Source organism: Gekko japonicus, unplaced genomic scaffold, assembly GCF_001447785.1.
Source record: "Gekko japonicus isolate JY-2015 unplaced genomic scaffold, Gekko_japonicus_V1.1 scaffold42, whole genome shotgun sequence".
In the NCBI taxonomy this organism is placed as follows: Eukaryota; Metazoa; Chordata; class Lepidosauria; order Squamata; family Gekkonidae; genus Gekko; species Gekko japonicus.
This window is the reverse complement of record NW_015165831.1, coordinates 174,577-196,260: the sequence shown is the minus strand read 5'-3', so window position 1 is coordinate 196,260 and position 21,684 is coordinate 174,577. Positions and strand designations below refer to the sequence as shown.

At 42.9% G+C, this 21,684-nt stretch overlaps 1 protein-coding gene across 2 annotated transcripts in view; it reads left to right on the top strand.

Moving 5' to 3' along the window:
* ARID5B (AT-rich interaction domain 5B) overlaps nucleotides 1–21,684 on the top strand; it is a 261,009-nt gene that overhangs the window by 191,437 nt on the left and 47,888 nt on the right. For both annotated transcript variants that reach the window (XM_015410813.1, XM_015410812.1), the window contains 2 exons: nucleotides 1,192–1,304; nucleotides 19,643–19,847. In XM_015410813.1, coding sequence (XP_015266299.1) covers nucleotides 1,192–1,304; nucleotides 19,643–19,847 — 318 coding nt within the window. The remainder of the gene's footprint in view (nucleotides 1–1,191; nucleotides 1,305–19,642; nucleotides 19,848–21,684) is intronic.

The window sequence follows — 21,684 nt, the reverse complement described above, 5'->3', positions numbered from 1 at the left end:
CCCCGAGAGGGCGAGGTGGGCTTGTTTGCGTTTTCTTCGCCTTTCTCTTTCCAAGCCCCAGCCGGGCAGGAAGCGGGTATTCCAGAGCCATCCGTCTTAAATTATAGCAGTTCCTTTTTTTCTTCTTCTTTCATCGGAGGGCTAATTAAGATGTAAAAAAAAATGTCCTGAAACCACTTGTGTGACAAATGTAAGATTAGAAACAATTAGAAGCCACTCAAGAGGGTTTCTGGTGTTTGGATTTCTGACATTAGGGTAATGGTCATGGAAGTTATGAAAACAGTGGTTTACTTTAAAAGGGGAGGGGGAGTTATAGCAAGTTAGCTGTGCTATAATCACAAGTTAATGGTTGTTTTATCATTTTTTTATGTTCTACTCCGGTGGCTGAGGTAGCTTTTAATTTGAAAGCCCATGTAGGTCACTTTTCACTCTAAACAAGACAGCCACTTGGGGGGGGGGGGGTTCCACTCACCCTCGGTAGTAGTAGTAGTAATAATAATTTTTTTAAAATACCCTGAAAGCTAAGTTTGGACTTTTCTTCTGTAAGCCACATATTCAGATTTTCTGATATATTCTGATTTTCAAAGCACCTCCAAATGGTGACTGTCTGTACTGTGGAATCTTTGAGATTTGTTAATGAAAGCATTTGAAGCCTAGCAAGCATACATTGATATGGTAAATTGAGGGCCTCCTTTCTCTTTGATTCATGCCTCAGCCATTGAATTTGTACAGTATGGGAGCACCAATTATTTTATTTCTCAAACTGTATCTTGAAATAGTGGCTTTTGTGCCTGAGAAGATCTTTGCTGCAAATATCTGTTGCCTAATTGAATATCTGAAGTAGTGGCCAGAAGACAGATTCAGTTAATGTTTTACATTTTACCAAACAAAATACACCTCTGTCTAAAGACGTTCGCCCAATTTGCTGCTTCGTACTGTTTTGTGAGAGCAATTTCGGGTTCCTCAATATTCTTTTGGGTTCTTGTTAGATGTAAACAGCAACAGATTAGTTTTGGGGAGGGTGTTATGTATATGGCTTTGAAATAGCACAGCTACTGCGAATAATAAACTTCTTTATTATAAGGGGAGATGAATAAGTTTCATATATTTGTTTTAAGGGAGATTGCCCCATGAGTGAAAAAGGGCCTTTGTAAGAAACTATGCTGAGACCATTGCCTGTTTTGTTTTCAGCGCCAAACCTTAAAGGCAGACCACGCAAAAAGAAGCCATGTCCACAGAGAAGAGATTCGCTCAATAGCATTAAAGATTCCAACAATAACTGTGACAGCAAAGCTGTTGCCAAGGTAAGTCAGTTGTCTGAATTATACTTCATCATAGATAGATTTTTGGCTTTGCTTTTCAGCAAAGCGTAAGAAAACAGGAGCTCTTGCTTTTTTGTATGGAAACGAACACAAATTCTTGCATTTGGTGGGTTGTTGTTTTCCCCCCCTTCTGATGAATTTTACACTGCTTCAGTTAAAGGTATTAGCTGCCCTCCCAGCTGACAGGGAGGCTTGTGATAGGCTTGTTGGAAACAGGGTCAGTATGTAAAGTTTTGCATGAGAACTAATCTGAACCTTGTGAACACCCACCAAACATTTCCACCAGTATCTACATAGGAAAAATAAACCACTCAAAGCCCTTCTTGCTCTCCTTCCAAATATAAATAGATATGAAATGTGAACCTTCTTTGAGTAATGGATTCCAGTAAACATATATACAGAAAAAACTTCCTTAGAAGAATGCCAAGGTTCTGGTTTTTTAAAATGGAAATTCACAGTGCAAATTTTGTTCTGGAACAGATTTTATAAACACATTCCATTGAGTTTGAACAGCCCCTGGATTTCAGAGGGCCTGCAAAAGGTTGGTTTGCACATGTGAGACCATAGCTTGGTGGCTCATTCACCAATACAAGCTGTCACTTGTATGATGACAGCAACATCAAGTGATGACTGGTTTGTATGAATGAGCCATCGCACTCTTTATAGCTGTCATCTTACATCACAACACAATGCTTTTGGGTGCCAATGAGAAGCAGGTCACGTTATGATGCAGAAACAGCCTCCAGCTAATGACTTGCCCCACTCTTGTGTCAACAGATAGCATTGGACCTCATGTCCTTTTTGAATCTGGTGCGGCAAGTTTCCGTGTCCTCAGAAAGAGGGCCGAGTTATACATGACAAAAGTCAGGGTCACCCCCTCCCCGCTCACATTCAAAGATTTGTCCAGGGACCCATGTTCTGTCTCAGTTCAGTTCATAGTGTTGTGAGGGGAAGAGAAAAGCCTTCTGCCTTCACTCCCATGCCATTTTCCCTAGTGAAAATGGCTGTGGGAGGGGGCTCTTCCCCCCCCCCTTTGCTCCACTTGTCCTTGGATCATGTGACCGAGGACATGTGGAAGTGGAACCCAAGGAAGAGACAAAAAAAGGTCTCTCTCTTGGCAGTTTCCACGAAGGAAAAAGATCCGAGAGTGAAGGCAGAAGCGCCCCCCCCCCAAAAAATGCTCTTAGCTTCACCAAGTGAAGGAGCAGACCTTCATCTGCTGCCTCCTGGAACTCCAGTTCTAATGCTTTCTGTTTGGTCACTGTTACATGACCTCCAGTTCTCTTTGCACACATCCAATGACCAGATGAGAAATCAAGAGATATACGTGTAAAACCAGCCCTAAATAACCCTTCATATATAAATTCACTAGAGAGAGAGTGAGAGATTGTGAGAGAGATCTGAGATTTTTGTAGGAATGCTTTCTGCAGTGTCAGTGTGTAATCAAGACAGATGTTTAGGTCTGTAGGGGTTCTTTCCCCAAATAACTGATTATGTCCTTTTGTTTAACATTGGTTACTTCTGGTTAGATCTTCCTTTATCTTGTCGACATTAGGGCTGCAACCTTTGTTTTCTTGCAGGGCTCTCCTGCTGCTAGAAATGTAGCAGTAAAAGGTTCATTTACTAAGTATCTGCCTGAAAAAAGATGGCAGCTACAGAATGATACCTGTAGGAGGGATAGTTAACTGACGGCAGGCATGTGGACCAAATTCAGCCCGCCGTCAAGCAGTTCTTACCAAATGTTGATCAAGGTTTGAGAAAAAAATTGGCCATAGTTTTCACCCATGAAGGAAAAAGAGGGAATACAAAATGGTAGGAAATAGATTCCACAGTTTTAATATTACATATCTCTTTTCTTTTTTTATTGTAATATTTAAGTATTTGATAACATAAGAACATAAGAGAAGCCAATGTTGGATCAGGCCAATGGCCCATCCAGTCCAACAGTCTGTCACACAGTGGCCAAAAATACCAGGTGCCATCAGGAGGTCCAGCAGTGGGGCCAGGACACTAGAAGCCCTCCCACTGTTGCCCCCCCCCAAGCACCAACAATACAGTGCATCATTTGCCCCAGCCTGAGAGTCCCTATCTATACCTTGTGGCTAATAGCCACTGATGGACTTCTGCTCCATATGCTTATCTAATTCCCTCTTGAAGCCGCCCATGCTTGTAGCCGCTGCCACCTCCTGTGGCAGTGAATTCCATGTTATGTAATAGTTATGAGCTGAGCATATTCTCCATAACTGTGAAGTCCTTATATAGACTCTGATCACTTGTGAGTGGGTCAGTTTGTACCATAAAATGCAGATCCAGCCTGTGAACTACTATCTTGATGACAGAATGGCTTTTGGAATCCTGAATATGTTTCCTAATCTAGGCAAAATCAGTTAGGAGATTATCACAGATTGCTTTCTAGGTATTATATTTTAACAACAAGGAAGCAGCACTCTGAAAAATACTATCAGTCTTTACATTTTTTGAATATGTACGAAAGGAATGAGGTGACCTTCGTTCTAGAAATGGTATTGACAAGTCTGTCTTAAATATGCTGTCGTGCTTCTTGAGTTAGATTTCATTTATCTTTAGCTGTGGGTATTACTAGAGGGCATCTGTCTATCCAGCTATTCAGCCACCCCATTAAGAGAGGAATGCAAGTCTATTATTATTTATTTAGGAACTTACAACCAGCTTTTCTCCCCAGTGGGACACAAAGTGGCTTATAGCATTGTTCGCCTCTCCTCCAATATCACCCCCACACAGGCAACCGTGTGAGACAGGTTAGGCCGATAGAGAATTACTATCCCAATATCACCCATGACAGAGTGGGGATTTTGACCTGGATCTCCTAGATTATACCTTGCTGGCCCTTCTTACTCTCATACAGTGCAGAAGGCATGTGTGAACTTGAAATTTGCTCTTCTCTCTTGTCAGTCTGAGAATGCTGTACAGATTTTTTTTTCTTTTTTAAAAAGAGTTGAAGATAATATAATGCATGTATATGCTCATCCCTTTATTGCCTTGTGTGTCTTAAAGCCTACAAAAACTGTCTGACTAGACACAATGAGAGAGAAATGAATCTGTACACCCCGAGCAATTAGTCCTGTGACCATGATCTCTTGTAAAAACTTTTGCCTACCTCCAAACAAAAAAGTTGGCTAGTGTTCTGGATGATCTGCAGTTTTCTCCATCTTGTAAGGAACAGTGTGTTTACACAAAAGTTAAACTGAACCATGATTGTTTTCAGGGCTTTTAATGATCCCCCCTGCACTGTACATGAGTCTTAGGGACCATGCGAAGCACTCATCCCACAGTTCAGCCACTCCTGATTTTGAACCCGTAGCCAATTTTAAAGCTTAATATGTTAGAAGAGCACAGATGTTATCTCTTGAGGTGTTCCCACCAGATATTTTGTATAGATCTCATGGAGTTGCCAATGTTTTGAATTCGATGTTTCAGAAGATGTTCAGAAGATAATTAGGGGGAAGAGCTTCCAGTGTTGTAAATATTTCTTGAGGTTTACAGAGAATTCTGTGTGAAGCCAGCCTTAACTTCTGTGTTGATACGGCAGAATCTGGGGAGTTCTTTTGCATTCACATTATACATTTTTGGAAGGTCTGAGGCTTGAAGTGATCAAGCAGCTGTGCCTGTAGTCCATCTTACTTTTATGTGAGTAAATTTATTATCATTGTCTCCTGCCCTGTATTGCTCTGTTGTTAACCAACTGACTCAAAGAAATGGCAGAAACAAAAGTTAAAGACTTGTCATTAAATCTGCATTGCTCTTTTCAGTGTGGGCTCCCATGTCCCCATAGTTGTCTGTCATACGATCTGCTGGTATCATGTTATATGGCAATGCCGGCTTTAAAAATCATTGTTGATGTTTGATGGACTTTACAAACTATATAAAAAGTTATAGGACTTTCTCAGATTTCCATCAGCACTGAGCACATAAAACCTCAAAGGACCTGCTGTGCAAATGCCCTTCTTTTACTGAATTTTGTAAACTATTCACAGAACAGTTTACCTCCTGCCACCCACAACTTGCCCTTCGTAAATTGCCGTTGAAGTTTATCATAAAAGTGGACTATCATCTATGTTATATTAATATATTTTTATTTATTATTTCAGTATTTGTACCCTGCTTTTCTCCTTAATGGGGAACTATTACAACAACAACATCCCTCTCCCCTCCTCCATTTTATCCTCACAACAATAAACCTGTTTGGTAGGCTAGGGTGAGAGAGAGTGTGATTAGCCCAAGGTCACCTGACAGCCTTCTATGACAGAGCAGGAATTTGAACCTGGGTCTCCCAAATCCTAGTCCTGCACTGTAACCACTGTACCATACTGGGTTTATATTTGGGTGTTGCTTTGTCCATTCATCTCTGCATACATGCATCTGCCTATTAAAATGAAGGATTATCTACTTTCATATTACCTCATGGTTTCCTGAGATCTTCCGGGGATGTCTTGGTTAATGTGCTACCACCTTTAGATATTAGGCTGGCTCTGTCTTGGGTGCAGTGTCTTCTTGGTGGTAGTGCCATATTGTAGAACCCCCTCCAGGATCACATAGCTCATTCTCTTTGAATCTGTAGTGATTCAATAAATAATTTTTTTTGCCTGCTTCATATGCCTCTATAAACAATGTGAGAAAATAAGTCAATGTGTTCATTTTATCATTTGTATCTATTTGTATTGGTTTTCTTGCTATTTAATTGTTATTTCTTAGGTATATAGTAACCTGCTTTTGGTTCACCCAGTTGGAGAAAGGGAGGATAGAAGCTGAATGTATAATAAATAGAATAATTAATTAGCTAAGATGTTGAAAGCATTTAAATACCTAAGTAGTGTAATTCATTAAACAAGATGTGAAAAGTGTTTAAAATTATTACACTTTCACTTGAATCATGAACCTGAATCCAATAAAACTTGTAATTAGCTTCATTGAACTGAAATAATGTGGAAGGGGCATTGTGAGCTTCTGTCATCTACCTTTTTTTTTGCCATCAAATCGTCTGACTTATGGCAACCATGTAGGATTTTCAAGAAAAGAGACAAACAGAGGTGGTTGGCCATTGCCTTCCCTCTGCATTGCAACCCTGGTCTTCTGCAGTGGACTCCTATCCAAATACTAACCAGGGCTGACTCTGCTTAGCTTCCAAGATCTGATGAGATTGGGCTACCCTGGGCTATCCATGTCAGGGCCCCGTCTACCATCCAGAGATTGTATTTTGTCAACAGAGCCCTTCATGAGAGTGGCCTGATGGTGTGGATGCTCAGTTTGTTCCTTCTCTCTCCTTCAAGAAAAAAGGGGGGCAAGACACTCACATGACCCAAGCCACCTGTACAAATTAAGCCTTTGGGAAGGGACATTTTAGACATGAGTTTGACTGCTGCTCCTTGTGCAGGGTCCTTCCAAACAGGTTCTTCCTGTGAATAAACACTGGATCTTCATTTTGTCCTAGCTATGGAAGGGGGGCCAGAAAGTAAACCTCTAAATACCAAGAGATAGTACGTGATAGTATATCCGTATTGTTTGTTCAGTGCTACCTTAGTCAAATGTCGTCTTCGTTGCAAGGGGTTGTGTGGAAGTTATAAGTCCTCTGCCCTCACTAGAAACTAATCAGTGCCCTGTTAGTTGATGAAACCATTCAAAAAATTCTGCTGGCTGGCAACATTTTATAGTTGACAGTCTCTAGACCCCCATGAATGCAGGCTTTTTGGATGACCATACCAAGTAGACCACCAGTTTGATTGCTCATTGCTGAAGTCTGGAGGATAAAATGAGGAATAAGTGGCTGCAGGAGACCAAAAGATCCTTAGATGCCACTGTGGCAGAATTTCTAGAAATGCACCTCACACAAGCTGCAGACTCTAGAGTAATGTTCAATTGCTAAATGTCAAATTTTAAGCCGTGAGTGAAAAGCTCTTTAAGCTATTAGGACTCCAGTTTTTGTTCAGCTTGTTTACCTTTATCTGCGAGCAAATAATTGTGTGGACTTTATTACCTAGAATGCAAAAGCATTTGGTTTGGTTTCAATCACTCTGAATAAATTCCAACTGGGGCAGTCTTTTAAGTGACTGAATTACACTGCTGTATTTTATTATCCCAGGGCTCAATTCTAGTGCTTGGGGATCTCAGACACTAGTAAGACAAATTTGTTGCTCCTATCAATGAATTTTGCTCTTCCCAGGATGTCCTTGGGTGATACTTTCAGGAAAATGGCGGGGAAAGGTTCAGGCTAGGGGAAAATGGGTTTTGTAAGACTTTAGATTTCTGTTTTTGCTGCACAGGGAAGAGTTGGGTGACTTGTTCATGGCCAGGTTCCATGAGGAAAATGCAGTGCAAGCTTAATTAAATAGTAATTGCATTTAGTTTATTATGTGTGTCCCATCTCATCATAAGGTTCAGGACAGCTTGCAACAGTAAATTATACAGTAAGCATAATATGCTTGTATTTTTTATGAATCTGGCAGGCACTTAGCTAAAATTTCAAGAGCATGTTACTTCTGTTCTGCAATACTGCTGTTCTAAAAATTTGTCCTCATTTGTGCAAAATGTCCTATATTGAGTAAGTCCAATGGCTCATGTAGCAGCTCTCACTGTTGCCCTAGTGCAGAGTCTCCTTGTGTGATATGTGCTGTCAAGTGGACCCTATGAATTAAATGACATCCAAGATGCCTTGTCATTAACAGCATTGCTCAGGTCTTGCAAGCTGAAGTCTTCCTGTATTGAGTCAGGCCATTTCATGTTAGATCTGTCTTCTTTCTACTGCCTTCAGCTTTTCCTAGGGTTATTGTCTTTTCCGGTGAGTCTTGTCTTCTCATGATGTGATCAAAATACAATAGCCTCAGTTTAGTTACTTCAGCTTCTAAGTGAGTGTCTCCTTACTAACTCTGATAGATGCAAAATTCCTTTATCTGAAGATGTCAGAGACTTTCTTCACGTGAAGCAGGAGCTCTACCACTGAGCTATGGCTTTTCCTTTTGGTCAGTCTCCCAGTGATGGCTGGAGATCTGGGATTACAACTGATCTCCAGGCAATATAGATTAGTTCCCCTGGAGAAAATGGCCACTTTGGAAGGTGGGCTCTATGGCATTATACCCCCACTGAAGTCCGCCCCCTAACCAAACACCTACCTCCCCCAAATCTAACCCCCCAGTCTCCAGCAGTTTCCCAACCCAAAGCTGGCAACTCTTGTAGAGCTCTTTCTGAGCTCTGACCCAAAGTTATCTGTGTTTTCCCTGTAGTAATTTCTGTTGATTTTAGCAAGAAGTCCTTCCAAGTAAGTGTGTTGTGGATCACTAGTGTATCTCTTCTACATGGTAGCTTCATGAGGGAATTAGAAAGGTTGTGTGAATCCACCCCTCAGATAACTGCGTCTGTAATGAAAACTATTAAAGCAAAGATCTGAGGTCTTCTTTGGCAATCGTCTGCCAGATATATGGAGCTCACTGCTCTACAGTGAATGTGGCCAAGAAGGTGCCTTCTTAATTTTCACGCTTGGTGTTTTTGTCCAACTCTTTGTGCCTTCCAGCTACCACAAAGCCCAAGCAGGCCAAACCGGGCATATCTCTATCAGTCTGAATCTAGGAAAATTCTATGTCGAGGAATAAGAACTCTGGGCTGTATTCTGACCATTGCTTGTATGAGTAGCTAGCGTATTAGCATCAGCAGCTGAGTGTGGAACTTTTACTAGCTTAATCTAAACCAGAACCAATATTTTCCTCCCTCCCACTCCTGGCTCCCCAAGTCCAAGTTTATTCATTGGTCACAGTGGCAGATCCTGTTGTCTTTTCCCACAGTGGTGAGTTTCTGTAATTTAGGCTTGCCCCTGGCAATACAGTAAAGAGCACTGGTGTGTGTAAAGAACGGTCGGGTCCAAAACGATACAGCTTGATCCCGTCCATGCTTACTTAGAAGTCAATCTGACTGTATTCAGTAGGACTTACTGCCAGATATGTGTGAATACGATGGTGTCATTACAGTATTCCACTGACCATTTTATATTCCTGGACAACCTGGCATCACTGCTTATTAAGGAGGAAGAACTGAACATCCTTTTCTTCTCATAAGTTCTATTTGGACTGCTTCTTCCTTTGTTGTACAGAATAACTTGCCTTGACATTGATTTGCCTTCATACATGCCATTTCCCCATTCTGATTTACTGTGAGTATATTTAAAGGTATTTGTGTATATTGATGTTTGTATTGACCCATCTAAAATACATGGCTGGATGTAGCAGGAGACTTCTTTTTTTTGTAATAAGATTTTTTTTTTTAAGTCTCACAGATCAAAACTTTTTTCCATGTTTGGAGGACAGGAATTTATAAACTGTAGATGCCAAAAACTATTATTGAAAACAGCTTTAGTCTGGCATCAAAACCAACACAATGGAATGCAAACTTCAAAAGAAAAACCCTGTAAATAACTTCCAAAATAACAATACTACCAAGCTCCCCCCCCCCCATGACATTGTCTATTGCAGGAGGAGGGCTGGTGAAATAAAGATTCTTACATAATCCAGTAGAGGGATTTCTGTGCATTGTGGATGACACCCCTGAGCTTTTAAAATGCCTTCTCAATGAATGGCCCTCAGGCTGTACAGCCAACCCAATATCACTATATCTGATAGTAGTGCTCCCTTCGGCAGCACATATACTAAAATTGGCTATATCTGATAGTAAACTGGATGCCACCTGTATGGGTAATGAAAGCAGCCCAAAAGGGCCACCCACATATAAGGTAGTGTCCTCTACGGGCCTAGAGACATCCTCAGGTGTACAGAAAAATATAGCTTTGTAAATTAGCCAGAGTAAATAAGCCTGACGAGGACTGAAAATGCCCCAGAAGGCCTGCCAAGTGTTAAAGGGGAAAATGAGGCAAGGAGAAATTGGCCTGTTCAGTCACCCAAGAGCTCCTAGTTTCCTGGCCAGGGAAAATGTATAAATGGCACCCCCCCCCTTGTGACAATAGACTGGTTTCCCACCGTGTGGTAACAAAAGCTTCACCCACAGATAGGGGTCAGAGCTTACATGAGGGGGCTGACCAGGTATGCAGAATAATGTGACTTCGTAAATCATGCAGATGGAAAGTTACCACTTCCCACACACACCCAACTCCAGAAGACCCAGCCTAATGAGAAGTGATTGTGTTCCAGAACCATGGAGTGTTGGAGCGGAGGTGACCCTGGGGCAGTGATGTCACTTCCAGTACAGCTCAGAAGGGAGGTCATGAAACCAGGGGTGATGCTTTAGCTTAAGCATTTGCCCCAAACTCTGTGGTTTAACCACAGAGTTTTAGGCAAATGCTGGAAAGTCACCTGGTACAATGACATCACTTCTGGGTCCCACTGGAAGCAACATCATTGCATGGAGGAAGCCAATCGCACCACCCCCATTTTGCCCAGGCATTTCTTCCCGCTGAGCGGTAGCAGGTAACAGGAGCTGGGGGCAGGAGATCCCATGCCCCCAGCAGGAAGCTGACAACCCTACTCTCAAGCCAGCCTGGACCTGTTTTCTACACGTGTTCCTGCTTGCAACTAGATGGCTTGTATAACAGAAATCTAAACTAAATGGAGGAAGCAGATTGGTCACTGCTTGCAGAGGCTCATGAAGAAGACAAAGCTGTAGACCTGGACCATTTGAAGGACTCTCTCTCTCCACCATCTTTATTTTCTGAGGCTGCTGACCAGTGCTCCCTCTAAGCCGTGGAGTCTTGTGAGCAGAAATTCTACTTTGTGAGCAGGCAACTTGGCTGCTGCATGAATTAGTTTGCTCTGGAGCCATCCTCCCTGAGCTGAGGCGACAATGTGTGAGCTGGAGGCTAAAAAAAATGTGAGCTAGCTCACACTAACTCAGCTTAGAGGGAACACTGCTGCTGACATATCCTTAGAGCGGCCAGTGGATGACGATTTTTTTTTTTAAGGAGGCAAGGAAAGGGCTTCTGAACAATAATTTCTTCCTTCTGAGTTGTCAGGCTCAATAATTCATGTGTGTGTGGGGGGAAATGGAAGCATGTTGTTCTTCATCATTGTCTTATATTTTCAAACTTTAGTGAAGAAAAAGTAACAACTCAGTAGTGATGAGTGAATGAAGAATCAAAAGTGAAACAACGGCAACCTGTATTTTCATGCATTCTTGTATTCTTGCTGTTGACAAACAGCAACTGTGAAATCACGTTGGGTGTAAAGCATGTGCATATATACATATATACCACATCGTTTTCCTGTGCTCTGAAACTTATAGGTCAGTTTTTGTCTACAGCACAGTATTAAAAGCAACAGTTTTAATATTATTCCAAGACCAAAACAGTTTTTTGGGGGGAAAGGACCAATATGTACAAGTGGACAATATAGTAGACAACACAGAGCCATGTAGATTGTTTTTTTAAATATCTGGGAATTCATTTTAATGAGCATCTTACTAGGGGAAACACCTGGAGCTTATGGTCTCATGAGCTGCTCAGTAGGCCTTACGGGCTTTTTTTTTCAGTTAGTGGAGCCCAGCTTTAAAATATATGTGAGGGGAGCAGTTGCCCAAATGTTTAGTGCCCCATTGGATATCTTGAACACATGAAGCTGCCTTATACTGGCTCAGTGTTGCCTATTCATACTGGCCGCAGCTCTCTAGGAGCTGAGGCAGAGGTCTTTCACATCACCTCCTACCTATTCCTTTCCACTGGAGATACTGGGGTTGAACCTGGGACCTTCTGCATACCAAGTAGATGCTCTACCACTGAGCCATTGCTCCTCCCCCATCTTAAGAGCAAAGCTGAAGCCTTCCTCCAGACGAATAGTCACTTACAGCAGAGGGAGGCTCTGTAGACTGGATTAAGTCTTCAAACTTTGCTGAGTAAAAGGGCAGGATAAAGGCAGAAGGGGATTGGGAAGTGGAAATGGTCCTGGAGCCAGCCAAGCTGAGAGGCCCCCGCGGCACTTACAGGACAGCAGTGCAGGGGTCCCTCAGCTCAGCAGTGCAGACCGTGGGCATTAGTGTACATCTGTTTGTAAGGAACATTCCTCCCTCCTGAAAACTAACAGCAGGAAAATACAGTTGGTGAATTGATAGTGATTACCACTGCTGATGAATTGTCTTAACCAATGCTCCCTCTAAGCGGTGGAGTCTTGTGAGCAAAAATTCTACTCTGTGAGCTACTGTCATTAAAGTTGTGAGTGAGCGATTTGGCTACGACATAAATTAGTTTGCTCTGGAGCCCTCCTTCATGAGCGAAGACAGAAATCCGTGAGCAGGAGGCTAAAAAACTGTGAGCTAGCTCACACTAACTCAGCTTAGAGGGAGCACTGGTCTTAACCAGTTAGCCCCTGCAGTGCTGGGATGTGGCTCGGCTCGGCTTGTCCCTGGCCACCAGTGGCCCTCTAGGGCAGTGACCCACTGGGAAATTTCCCTGTAAGTTAAGTGGTCAATCAGCCTGGAGACAAAATCCACTTTCTCTGGGAACCCCAGCAGCTTCTGAAAGCTGAGGCAGGCTTTCTCTCCCCTGAATCCAGAATTAATACAAGTCTGATCCAGTACTGGTGCAACTTGAATGAAAGGGTTGATTCCAAGGCTCACAAAGAAATGCTGGTCTGAGCAAACAAAACTGGGAGGGAGGTGATGGGCTGAGAGCTTCCTCAATAAAATGATTCAATAAGCATTATCTTTAGAGCCAACAGCCATTTATGGGTTCCAACTGAGGCTTTATAAGCAAATCTTTAAGTTCCATATCGCTTTGGATGGGGGAGTTATAAATTATAACTATTCTTATTGCTGTGCAGCTATTATAGAAAAGATGTTCACAGCTCGAGATATTTACAAAATATCTCTTCTCTCAAAGTTGGTGAAAGCATTTACAGAATGAAGTCTCTGGAAGATGACAACTGCTAATTAGAGGGCAGGTATCAGCACTTGCCTATTGGGGACAGATTGTGTATGTGTCAAAGTAAAAAATTAGCTTGTTAGAAGCTGTTCTGGCCACTTTGACTCCTGTCTTTACCATGTGCCTGAATGCATAGTCACAGCAGGATAGATCTTTCTGTTTGCTATCTTGGGTTGACATGAATGTGTATCTCACCAAGCTGGCCTCTTTACAATTGCAGCAAAGTAAAATCTGTTCCAGTTATTTGGGGAAGGAGTAGTGGGCCATAAACATTTAAAACTTTTTAAAGATAAAGTGCTTTGATACTGGCTTTTAAAGATTAGGGATTATATTCATACATTATTTTATCTGAAGCTTGCATGTTGAATGTGAAACATGAATGCATGCATTAGGACTTTGTATTTTATGGATTACATTTGATATTTTTGCAATGGCCTTTGCCTACAGCAACACAAATTGTGTTTGTGACAATCTGGTTTACATAAATTAGTTCTTTCATGGTTTCTAAATTGGGTGTTTGAGTCTGTCTTGGGCAGAATGAACCATGGTTTTAGAGTATGTTAAAACTAACCAAAAATCAAATTTATGCTTCCATTTATTCACTTTGTTTATATGCCACTTTCCTCCCTAGTGGGGACCCAAAGTGGCATACGACATTCTCCAGTTCCCCATTTTATCATCACAACAACCCTGTGAGGTTGGTTAGACTGAGTGTGACTGGCTCAAGGTCACCCAGCAAACCTCCATGGCTAGGTTTGCCAACCTCCTCGGATTACGAGATCAGTTCACCTGGAAAAAATGGTTGCTTTGGAAGGTGAACTTTATGTCATTATAGCCCAGAGCTGTCCCTCCCCTCCCCAAACCTTCAGCCCTTCAGAGTCCACCCCCAAAACCTCCATATTTCCCAACCCGTAGCTGGCAACCCTATTCCATGGCAGAGAGGGGATTGGAACCTGGATCTCCCAGTTTCTAGGCCAACACTGTAACCACATGCAGGCTCTCCGCAGGGGCTTGAGTAGATCAGATTCTTTTTGGCAGAGAGATTCTTTCGGATTTGTGGACCTTTTGCAATATTTGCCCGCAGTTATTGTCATATTATTTGACATAATCATGAGGACTAATCATTTCCTCTTAAAAATAAATGTAAACAACGTTTGGCTCTGTGTGCCATAATTGTAACCATGCAGGGTTTTTAATACTCTGATGTCAATTAATATACCCATCAGCTCCTCCTGACTCCCTGTCCAATTTTAACACTAGCAGCTCATGCCTCACCCCGAGACACTGAAACTGGATACTTTGTTTATAAAAACCTGGATGCTGTTCAGAGCACATGAAGGAAGTTTTCCCACTAGGTTATACAATCATCAAAGGTCATTTTTACATAGGAATTACTGGGAGGGAAATAGCACGTATCTAAAATAGATCATGTAATACTCTAGATCTCCTCTTGGGAGATTGTTTTATTACCGGTAATAGTACCCCAAAAATTGGTTGTGCATTTTAAAACAGTATGGCTAGCTAATAAATTTATTTTTTAAAAATTATATTCATAATATGTAATGGGCTTGACATTCAGTTAGTCTGGTTTGATGGAAGTTATTACAAAAGGATATATAGTATCGTACCACATTTCTTTATTTTAAAAAAGAGGCGGAATTAACCTGATTCCATTGTGTTTCTTCTGCCGGAGGTCAAGGAAACCTAAAAATCAGGAAAATAGTGTCCTTCTTTAGAAATGATGATTATATGTGGTTTAAATGTTGCTGATGTAATGCTGGTAAGTTTTAGTAAAATGAGTACATCCGCTGTTATCCCCTGATATAGATATAGTTTAAAATGCTTTATATTCCAGTAAATGTTTAATGATATGATGAGGCTAAGGCTGTATTTCTGAAGCATAGGAAAAGAATATTCTCTTTTCTGCACTGCCTTGGTGTACATTTGTCTACTGCTCATAGAGGAAGATAGTAGAGGAGGCCCTGGTTGTTGCAGAGACAAATAATAATACATGCACAATGGCTTCCCTGTTCATGGGCAGTCCAAGATATTTCTATGTTTTTGCACACTCACCCTTGCAGTGAGGGCCAAGGTGCCCAGGGTAAGTCTAGAAGGCAGGTTTGCATTTAAACAGCCATGTCCTCAAGGGTGTAGAACTTTGGTGTAGTGGTTAAGAGTAGGGGACTCTAATCTGGAGAACCGGGTTTGATTCCCCTCTCCTCTACAGGCAGCTGGGTGACCTTGGGCCAGTCACAGTTCTCTCAGAGCTGTTCTCTCAAGAGCAGTTCTCAAAAGAGCTCTCTCAGCCCCATCTACCTCACAGGGTGTCTGTTGTGGGGAGAGGAAGGGAAGAGATTGTAAGCCGCTCTGAGACTCCTTCGGGTAGTGAAGGGCGGGGTATAAATCCAAGTCTTCTTCTTCCATTCATGTGAAAGCCAATCATTTACCTTTATTGGGGAAAGTAAAGGAATATGCCTTGACCTGGATGGGCCAGGCTAACCCAATCTCATTGGTTCTCGGCTGCTAACCAGGGTCTGCCCTGGCTAGTGCTTGGATAGGAGACCACCAAGGAAATTCAGGGTCGCTACACAGAGGCGGGCAGTGGTAAACCACATCTGTTCATCGCTTGCCTTGAGAGCACTACAGCATCACCTTAAATCAGCTACTACTTGATGGTACTTTCCACCTGGCCTGTAGCTATGTTGGGGCATTTGGGGGCTCCACCCCCTCAATTATGGACCCTGCCCCACAAGTTTTCATCAAGGAAAACCTTTTTTGACCTTTTAAAAAGTTTTCTTAAAGTCGGGCGTGCCTGAGCTGTGGCTGTGCCCTGCCCTGCCTTCTTAAAAAGTCCACCTAAAGTCGGGCACATCCACTGGTGTGGCAGAAGGGCGGGAAGCAGTGGGCGGGGGGGGGGGACTGAAACCAGGTCCTAGAAAAGAATTCCGGGCAGTCAGCCTCGCCTACTTTTCCCGCCCACAAGGCTGTTCTGAGCTTGGCTTCTCCCATCCTCATCACGCTTGGGTTAGGGCCACCTCCACTCCACTCCACTCACCTCCACCTCCACTCACCAGCTTCGGAGGAAAAAGGGCACTACAGCAGTACCCTCTCCCTTGCGAGCTGCCCAGGATGGCACAAGCTGCAGGAGGGAGGGACCTAAGAGCACCCAAGCTGGGTTGGGCTCTAGCGGCTATAGGAAGTGACAGAGGCCGTAAGGCAGACTAGGGGAGTCTGACTTCTCTCCCGCCCTTTCCCGCGCTGCCCTTACCTGCCATAGAAAGAACCGCTCCTGGGGTCAAGAGTTGGCCACGGTGACGGGGGCACATGGTGAGAGCTGCTTGTCTGGACAAGCACCCCCAAGAGAGGGCAGGGCCAGGCAAAGGACGGTGCTCCAGCTACACCGGCCTGGGGGAGGGGTCAGCTGCTTGAGCTGATGTGGAAGAAAGAGAGTGTGTTGTCTTTGCAACATATGCTGTTCGAACGGAAGCTGCAGGTGAGAAGAAAATATCTACCCCTCATAATGATACAGAGGAGGCCTTGTTCTCCCCCCCCCCCCCACCACCATCACGTCACATCCGCCCCAAATATTGTGCGCCTTTGGAATCAGCCCCACCGCCAGGCAGAGGAGTTTAGAATAGAGAGGGAAGCCGAGTACTGCGATCCCCAAAAGCCTTCTGTGCATCTCCCTTGTTGGCTACTGAGTGAAGCCAGTTGGATTCTTCCCCCCTCCGCCATCCCATTTATTTGGAGGCGAGCAGGGGCATTCCCAAACATCTAGAGCCGTGCTTGAGGGTCAGGAAGGGGAGTAGGAGGTAATTAGATTAACTGTGATTTAATCAACTTTAATTAGGTTTAGCTGCCCGCTAAAAAAAATTGATGCACACCCCCCCCCCCGAAGTAAAAAATCCTGGCTACAGGCCTTCTTTCCACCACTAAAGGGGTTTGGATTCTGAGACAGACAGAGCTTAATATGCCTCAGCAGCATCTGGGGCAAGTAGCAGATTCCAGCTATGTCCTGCCTGGTAGCCCTTTTGTTGCAGCCCTATCCGCCCTGCGTCTCCACACTCCCCCTCTTTCTACTTTTTGATGCAATGCAGAAATGTAATGGAACCTTGGAAAATGGATTTTATCTATATGGACTAGCAAAACAGCATCATTATGGTAGGTGGAGTGTGTGAAGGGAAGGGTCTCCCTAGATCCTTACCAGTAAGAGCAAATACCTCCAGTATATGTAATGGTGTCCTCAAGTATTCTGCAGCACCTTGCAGCTGGAACATCCCTAGGAACGGCAGTCCCATCTCTACCACCATGGATGAATTTATTTATGTCATTTTTTAATCTGCTTTTCTCACTGAGGCTTGAGCTAGATTACACAGTGTAAGTCAATGCAATCAGCAGGATGGGACATCCAATAAACATTGCAATAGGATTTGGATTGCAGAAATCTGAAACCAAGTAGAAGTCTGAAACAGAGCATAAGCAGTAACAAGACACCTTAAATGATGCAGAAATTACATAGTAGGATTGTACTTGAAGCAGCAAATACATACTATGCACTGTAGTATAATTTGCAATTCCTGTCTCTCTACATCTTCCTGAACCATTTTGTTACTGTGCGTGAAATATTTGTTTTTATAAGAGAAAGTAAATAGTGCAGTCAGAAGCTCCATTGTTGAGAGGCTAAATGTGCTTGCTGTCCATGGTGATCTGAGCCATTGAGGTCAAACTTGCTCATACCAGCATAGGTCAAGAGTGGGTTCCATTTCTTGGTCATGTTAGAGTGTGAAGGAAGGCTGGGATATTGGACTAGAATGCTGAAAGCTTACGCACAAAATTTATGTATTTATTTTATTAAATTTAATATCTCACCCTCCCCACATAGCAGGCTCGGGGCAGGTTCCAAATAAACCGGTCTGCACACAATGCAGATTTACAATTAAAATGTAAAAACACATAAATCAATTAAGGTTAAAACCTGTAAACAATCTAATACTGGATATACAATATGCCTCAACAAATGATGTTAATACCGGCAATGTAGAATCTGAGGTATGTGGAGGGGAGGCCATATCAGGTGGATGCCCTCTGCCTCAACTGAAAGCCGGGGGTGGAAAAGCTCCGTCTTACTGGCCCTGATCTCATAAGGGAGCTCATTCCACCAGGTGGGGGCCAGGGTAAGGATGGTTATCAGTGCATCTGCTTACACTAAAAGCATAGTGCAAACTTAGTCTGTATTCTCATTGCACTGTAAACCTTTATTGACCATTTGCGAATTTTATTTATTTATTGGACTTCTAGCCCACCCCTCCCGTGTCCAACAGGTCTCAGAGCAGATGATAGCAGTGGCCACAAACAAAACCCATCAAAAACAACTCTTACCATACTACTAACAACCAATGCAATGGCATGTGAAAAGGGGACACGACATAGTGCCCCTTATCTACGGGGAAAGTAAATATCATACAGATTAATAAGTAAGGGCGTAGCAGACAAGGGAAAGGGACAAGGGACAAAAAGCCCTCGCTCTGGTTGGGGACAGCCAGATGCTTTTCGGGCCAAGGATCACCAGTAAGTTGTTATCCATTGAGCGTAGTGCTCTTTGGTGGATGTACAAGGAGAGGTGGTCCCGCATATACATTGGTCCCAGATCTAGGGCTTCAAAGGTTAATACCAAAACCTTGAACCTGATCAGATATTCAACGGAGCCAGTGCGGCTAGCGAAGAACTGCTTGAATATGGGTTGTAAATGGGGTTCCAGTAAGAACCAGCGCCGCCGCATTCTGGATCCGTTGGAGTTTCTGGGTCAGTCTCAAGGGTAGCCCTGCATAGAGCAAGTTACAGTAATCTAATCTGGAGGTGACCATTGTGTGGATCACTGTGGCTAAGTCAGGGCGAGACAGGAAGGGGACCAGTTGTCTAACCTGACCCAGATGGGAAAATGCCACCCTGACCCTATTTGTGAGCTGGGCCTCCATCAAAAGGGAGGCATCCAGAATCACACCCGGATTCCTGCAGTCAGCACTAGTATTAGAGGCACACCATCAAGAGCCAGGAGTTGGTGACTAAAAACATAAGGGTAAGCTCAGGGGTCATTTTGTAGAAAAAGAGCTAGGGGGACTCATTAGCATAACTCATTAGCATATGCCACACCCCCTGACATCACCAGAAGTGTGTCCTCCCCACAGCCGGCGGCGACCTCCAGCGGGCACCAGCAGGGAGCTCCAGGCCCCGCCCTCCCGCATCTCACCCGGGGGGATGGCGTCCCCCCGCGTCCCCCCCCCAAATGACCCCTGGGTAAGCTTAAAACGATTCATCTTGATCTTCATAACACTGAGGAAGAGAGGTTTTGATGGGGCAGGACCACATCACTTCAATGGGGATGGAAGGTGGATCAGGTTAGCTTTCAAGATCTAATCTGGTATCTCCTCTTTTCTTCTAGGTAAAATGTGAAGCTAAATTGCCTTTGTCCAAAACCAAAAATAACAGCAGCAACTGCAAAAGGGGCTCAAGTGAGTTTAAATCAAAGGTTTCTATAGGCGAAGAATGCAGAACGGATGAACAGGCATTCCTTGTGGCGCTTTATAAATATATGAAAGAAAGAAAAACACCAATTGAACGAATTCCTTACCTAGGTTTTAAGCAGAGTAAGTAGAATTTTCATTGTGGTTGGGGGTTTTTGGGGGCGGGGGGGGGAGTTGACTTTCTAGAATAGTTCGGTTTTTCGAGTTTGATTGGCTTGATGGGGGTAGAACAATTTTGCGGGCTGCAATGACTGCCCCCTCTTCCCCTCTCTTGTTTGTACCATACACCATACAAAACAGTGGCCATGATCCGATGGATTATTTAGATATGGCCAAGGGCTCAAGCATGCCTAATTAGGATTTTTGGCATTTTTCTCTGCTCCCCTTCCCCCATTCTATTAAACAAACTAGTTTTGAGACACTTTTACCATTACTTTTGTTATTAGAGAAGCACAAATCCAAAACCACATTAAGACCCAGAGTTCTAGGCTTGATTCTATGGACCCTGTCCAATTTAAAACAACCCCCCCCCCCAAAAAAAAAACCCCTTCAGGCTGAAAATATTGGACTCTTACTTTTTTCTAATGCACACCCTGTCTTCCTTTAAACAAAAACTTCAAATAGGAAAACACACACACATTCCTGGGGTTCTTAAGAGTCTACAGTTTTAGATACCCAGCCCAGTTTATTTTAGAGTCTCTTAGGTGGGATTGCAGCTCTTCCTTCTGGGCAACTGCAGCTAGATAAATTTATGGTTTTAAAATCCACTGACGGTGACCCAGCAATAGGCAGGTTTGAAACGTTCCTGTTTTTTCTCTCTCTGGTAGAACTGCAGTTAATGTCTTTCGTTGAATTAATAATGTGGTGTACTTTTATTGTACCCAGATGGTCCTTGTTGGAGAGGAAAAGCCCCCCCAAAAAAAATATATTAAAGACAGAGTCATCATCAAGTCATTTTTTACAGTGTTTGGAGATCATAATTAACAGGGAATATAAATATAGACAGGATCATTTTCTAGCACAGAATGTAAGGCTAAGAATTGCTTTGGAATAGACCTTTTGGGGGATGTCACAATTCATAAAGCAGTCATTGGTAGAGAGACTGCAATTGTGATTAAATCCTGCTAAAAATTCTACAAGAAGGAGAGAATGAACATCATAAGTCTAAAAGATATTTAAATTATACTTAAGGGAAGATGCCTTTCTTGGAAATATTGCTCTCCCTGATCTCCGATTAAAGCCATATGCTATTTTGATGAAGAATGTCAAACCTGAATGTTTTACATAAGAATTTACATACCTAATAACAATTGACACTGATTGCAATGGACCTCTAGCAGCCCATTAGAAACTTATATAACTCCAAAATGATTACAATGTTTGCCTGGAAAACCGGCTGCTTGAAATAGAAGTAAAATTAATGCACTACGAACAGGTTTGTTGCATTATGCATTTGATTCCAATTAAGTCAAGGCCTCAGAAAAGCTCTTGATAGCTCAAGGAGTAGAGAGTTCAGTGACGCTTTTTGTTTAGAATGTTTTGTGATGAAAAAAATATGTGCCGGGCTTCCTCCCCCCCTTGCATGAATGTCCTTAATAAAAAGACCCACTTAAAAGATAGACACCCCACCCCCCTATACACACTGGATCTCAATTACCCAGTGTCAGAATGAGATCATTCTGCAACATATGGCTGAAATAAACTGCTTTGTTTGATGTACCCCCATGTACTCAGTCCTGCAAGTTTTTTTTTTAAGCTACTTGATTATTTTGATAAGACTCTTCAAGAAAGTTACTGAGCTGTGCTTAGGATGACCAGGATTACTCACTGTGTTTGTCTACCTTTGACATGTGTAAAATCTACATTTCTAAATATTGAGTTTGAAGAACTAGTTTAGATACTGCCATTTCTCTGCTGGTGAATAAATGTAGTGAGTAATCTTTGCTGTGCTATCTAGCTC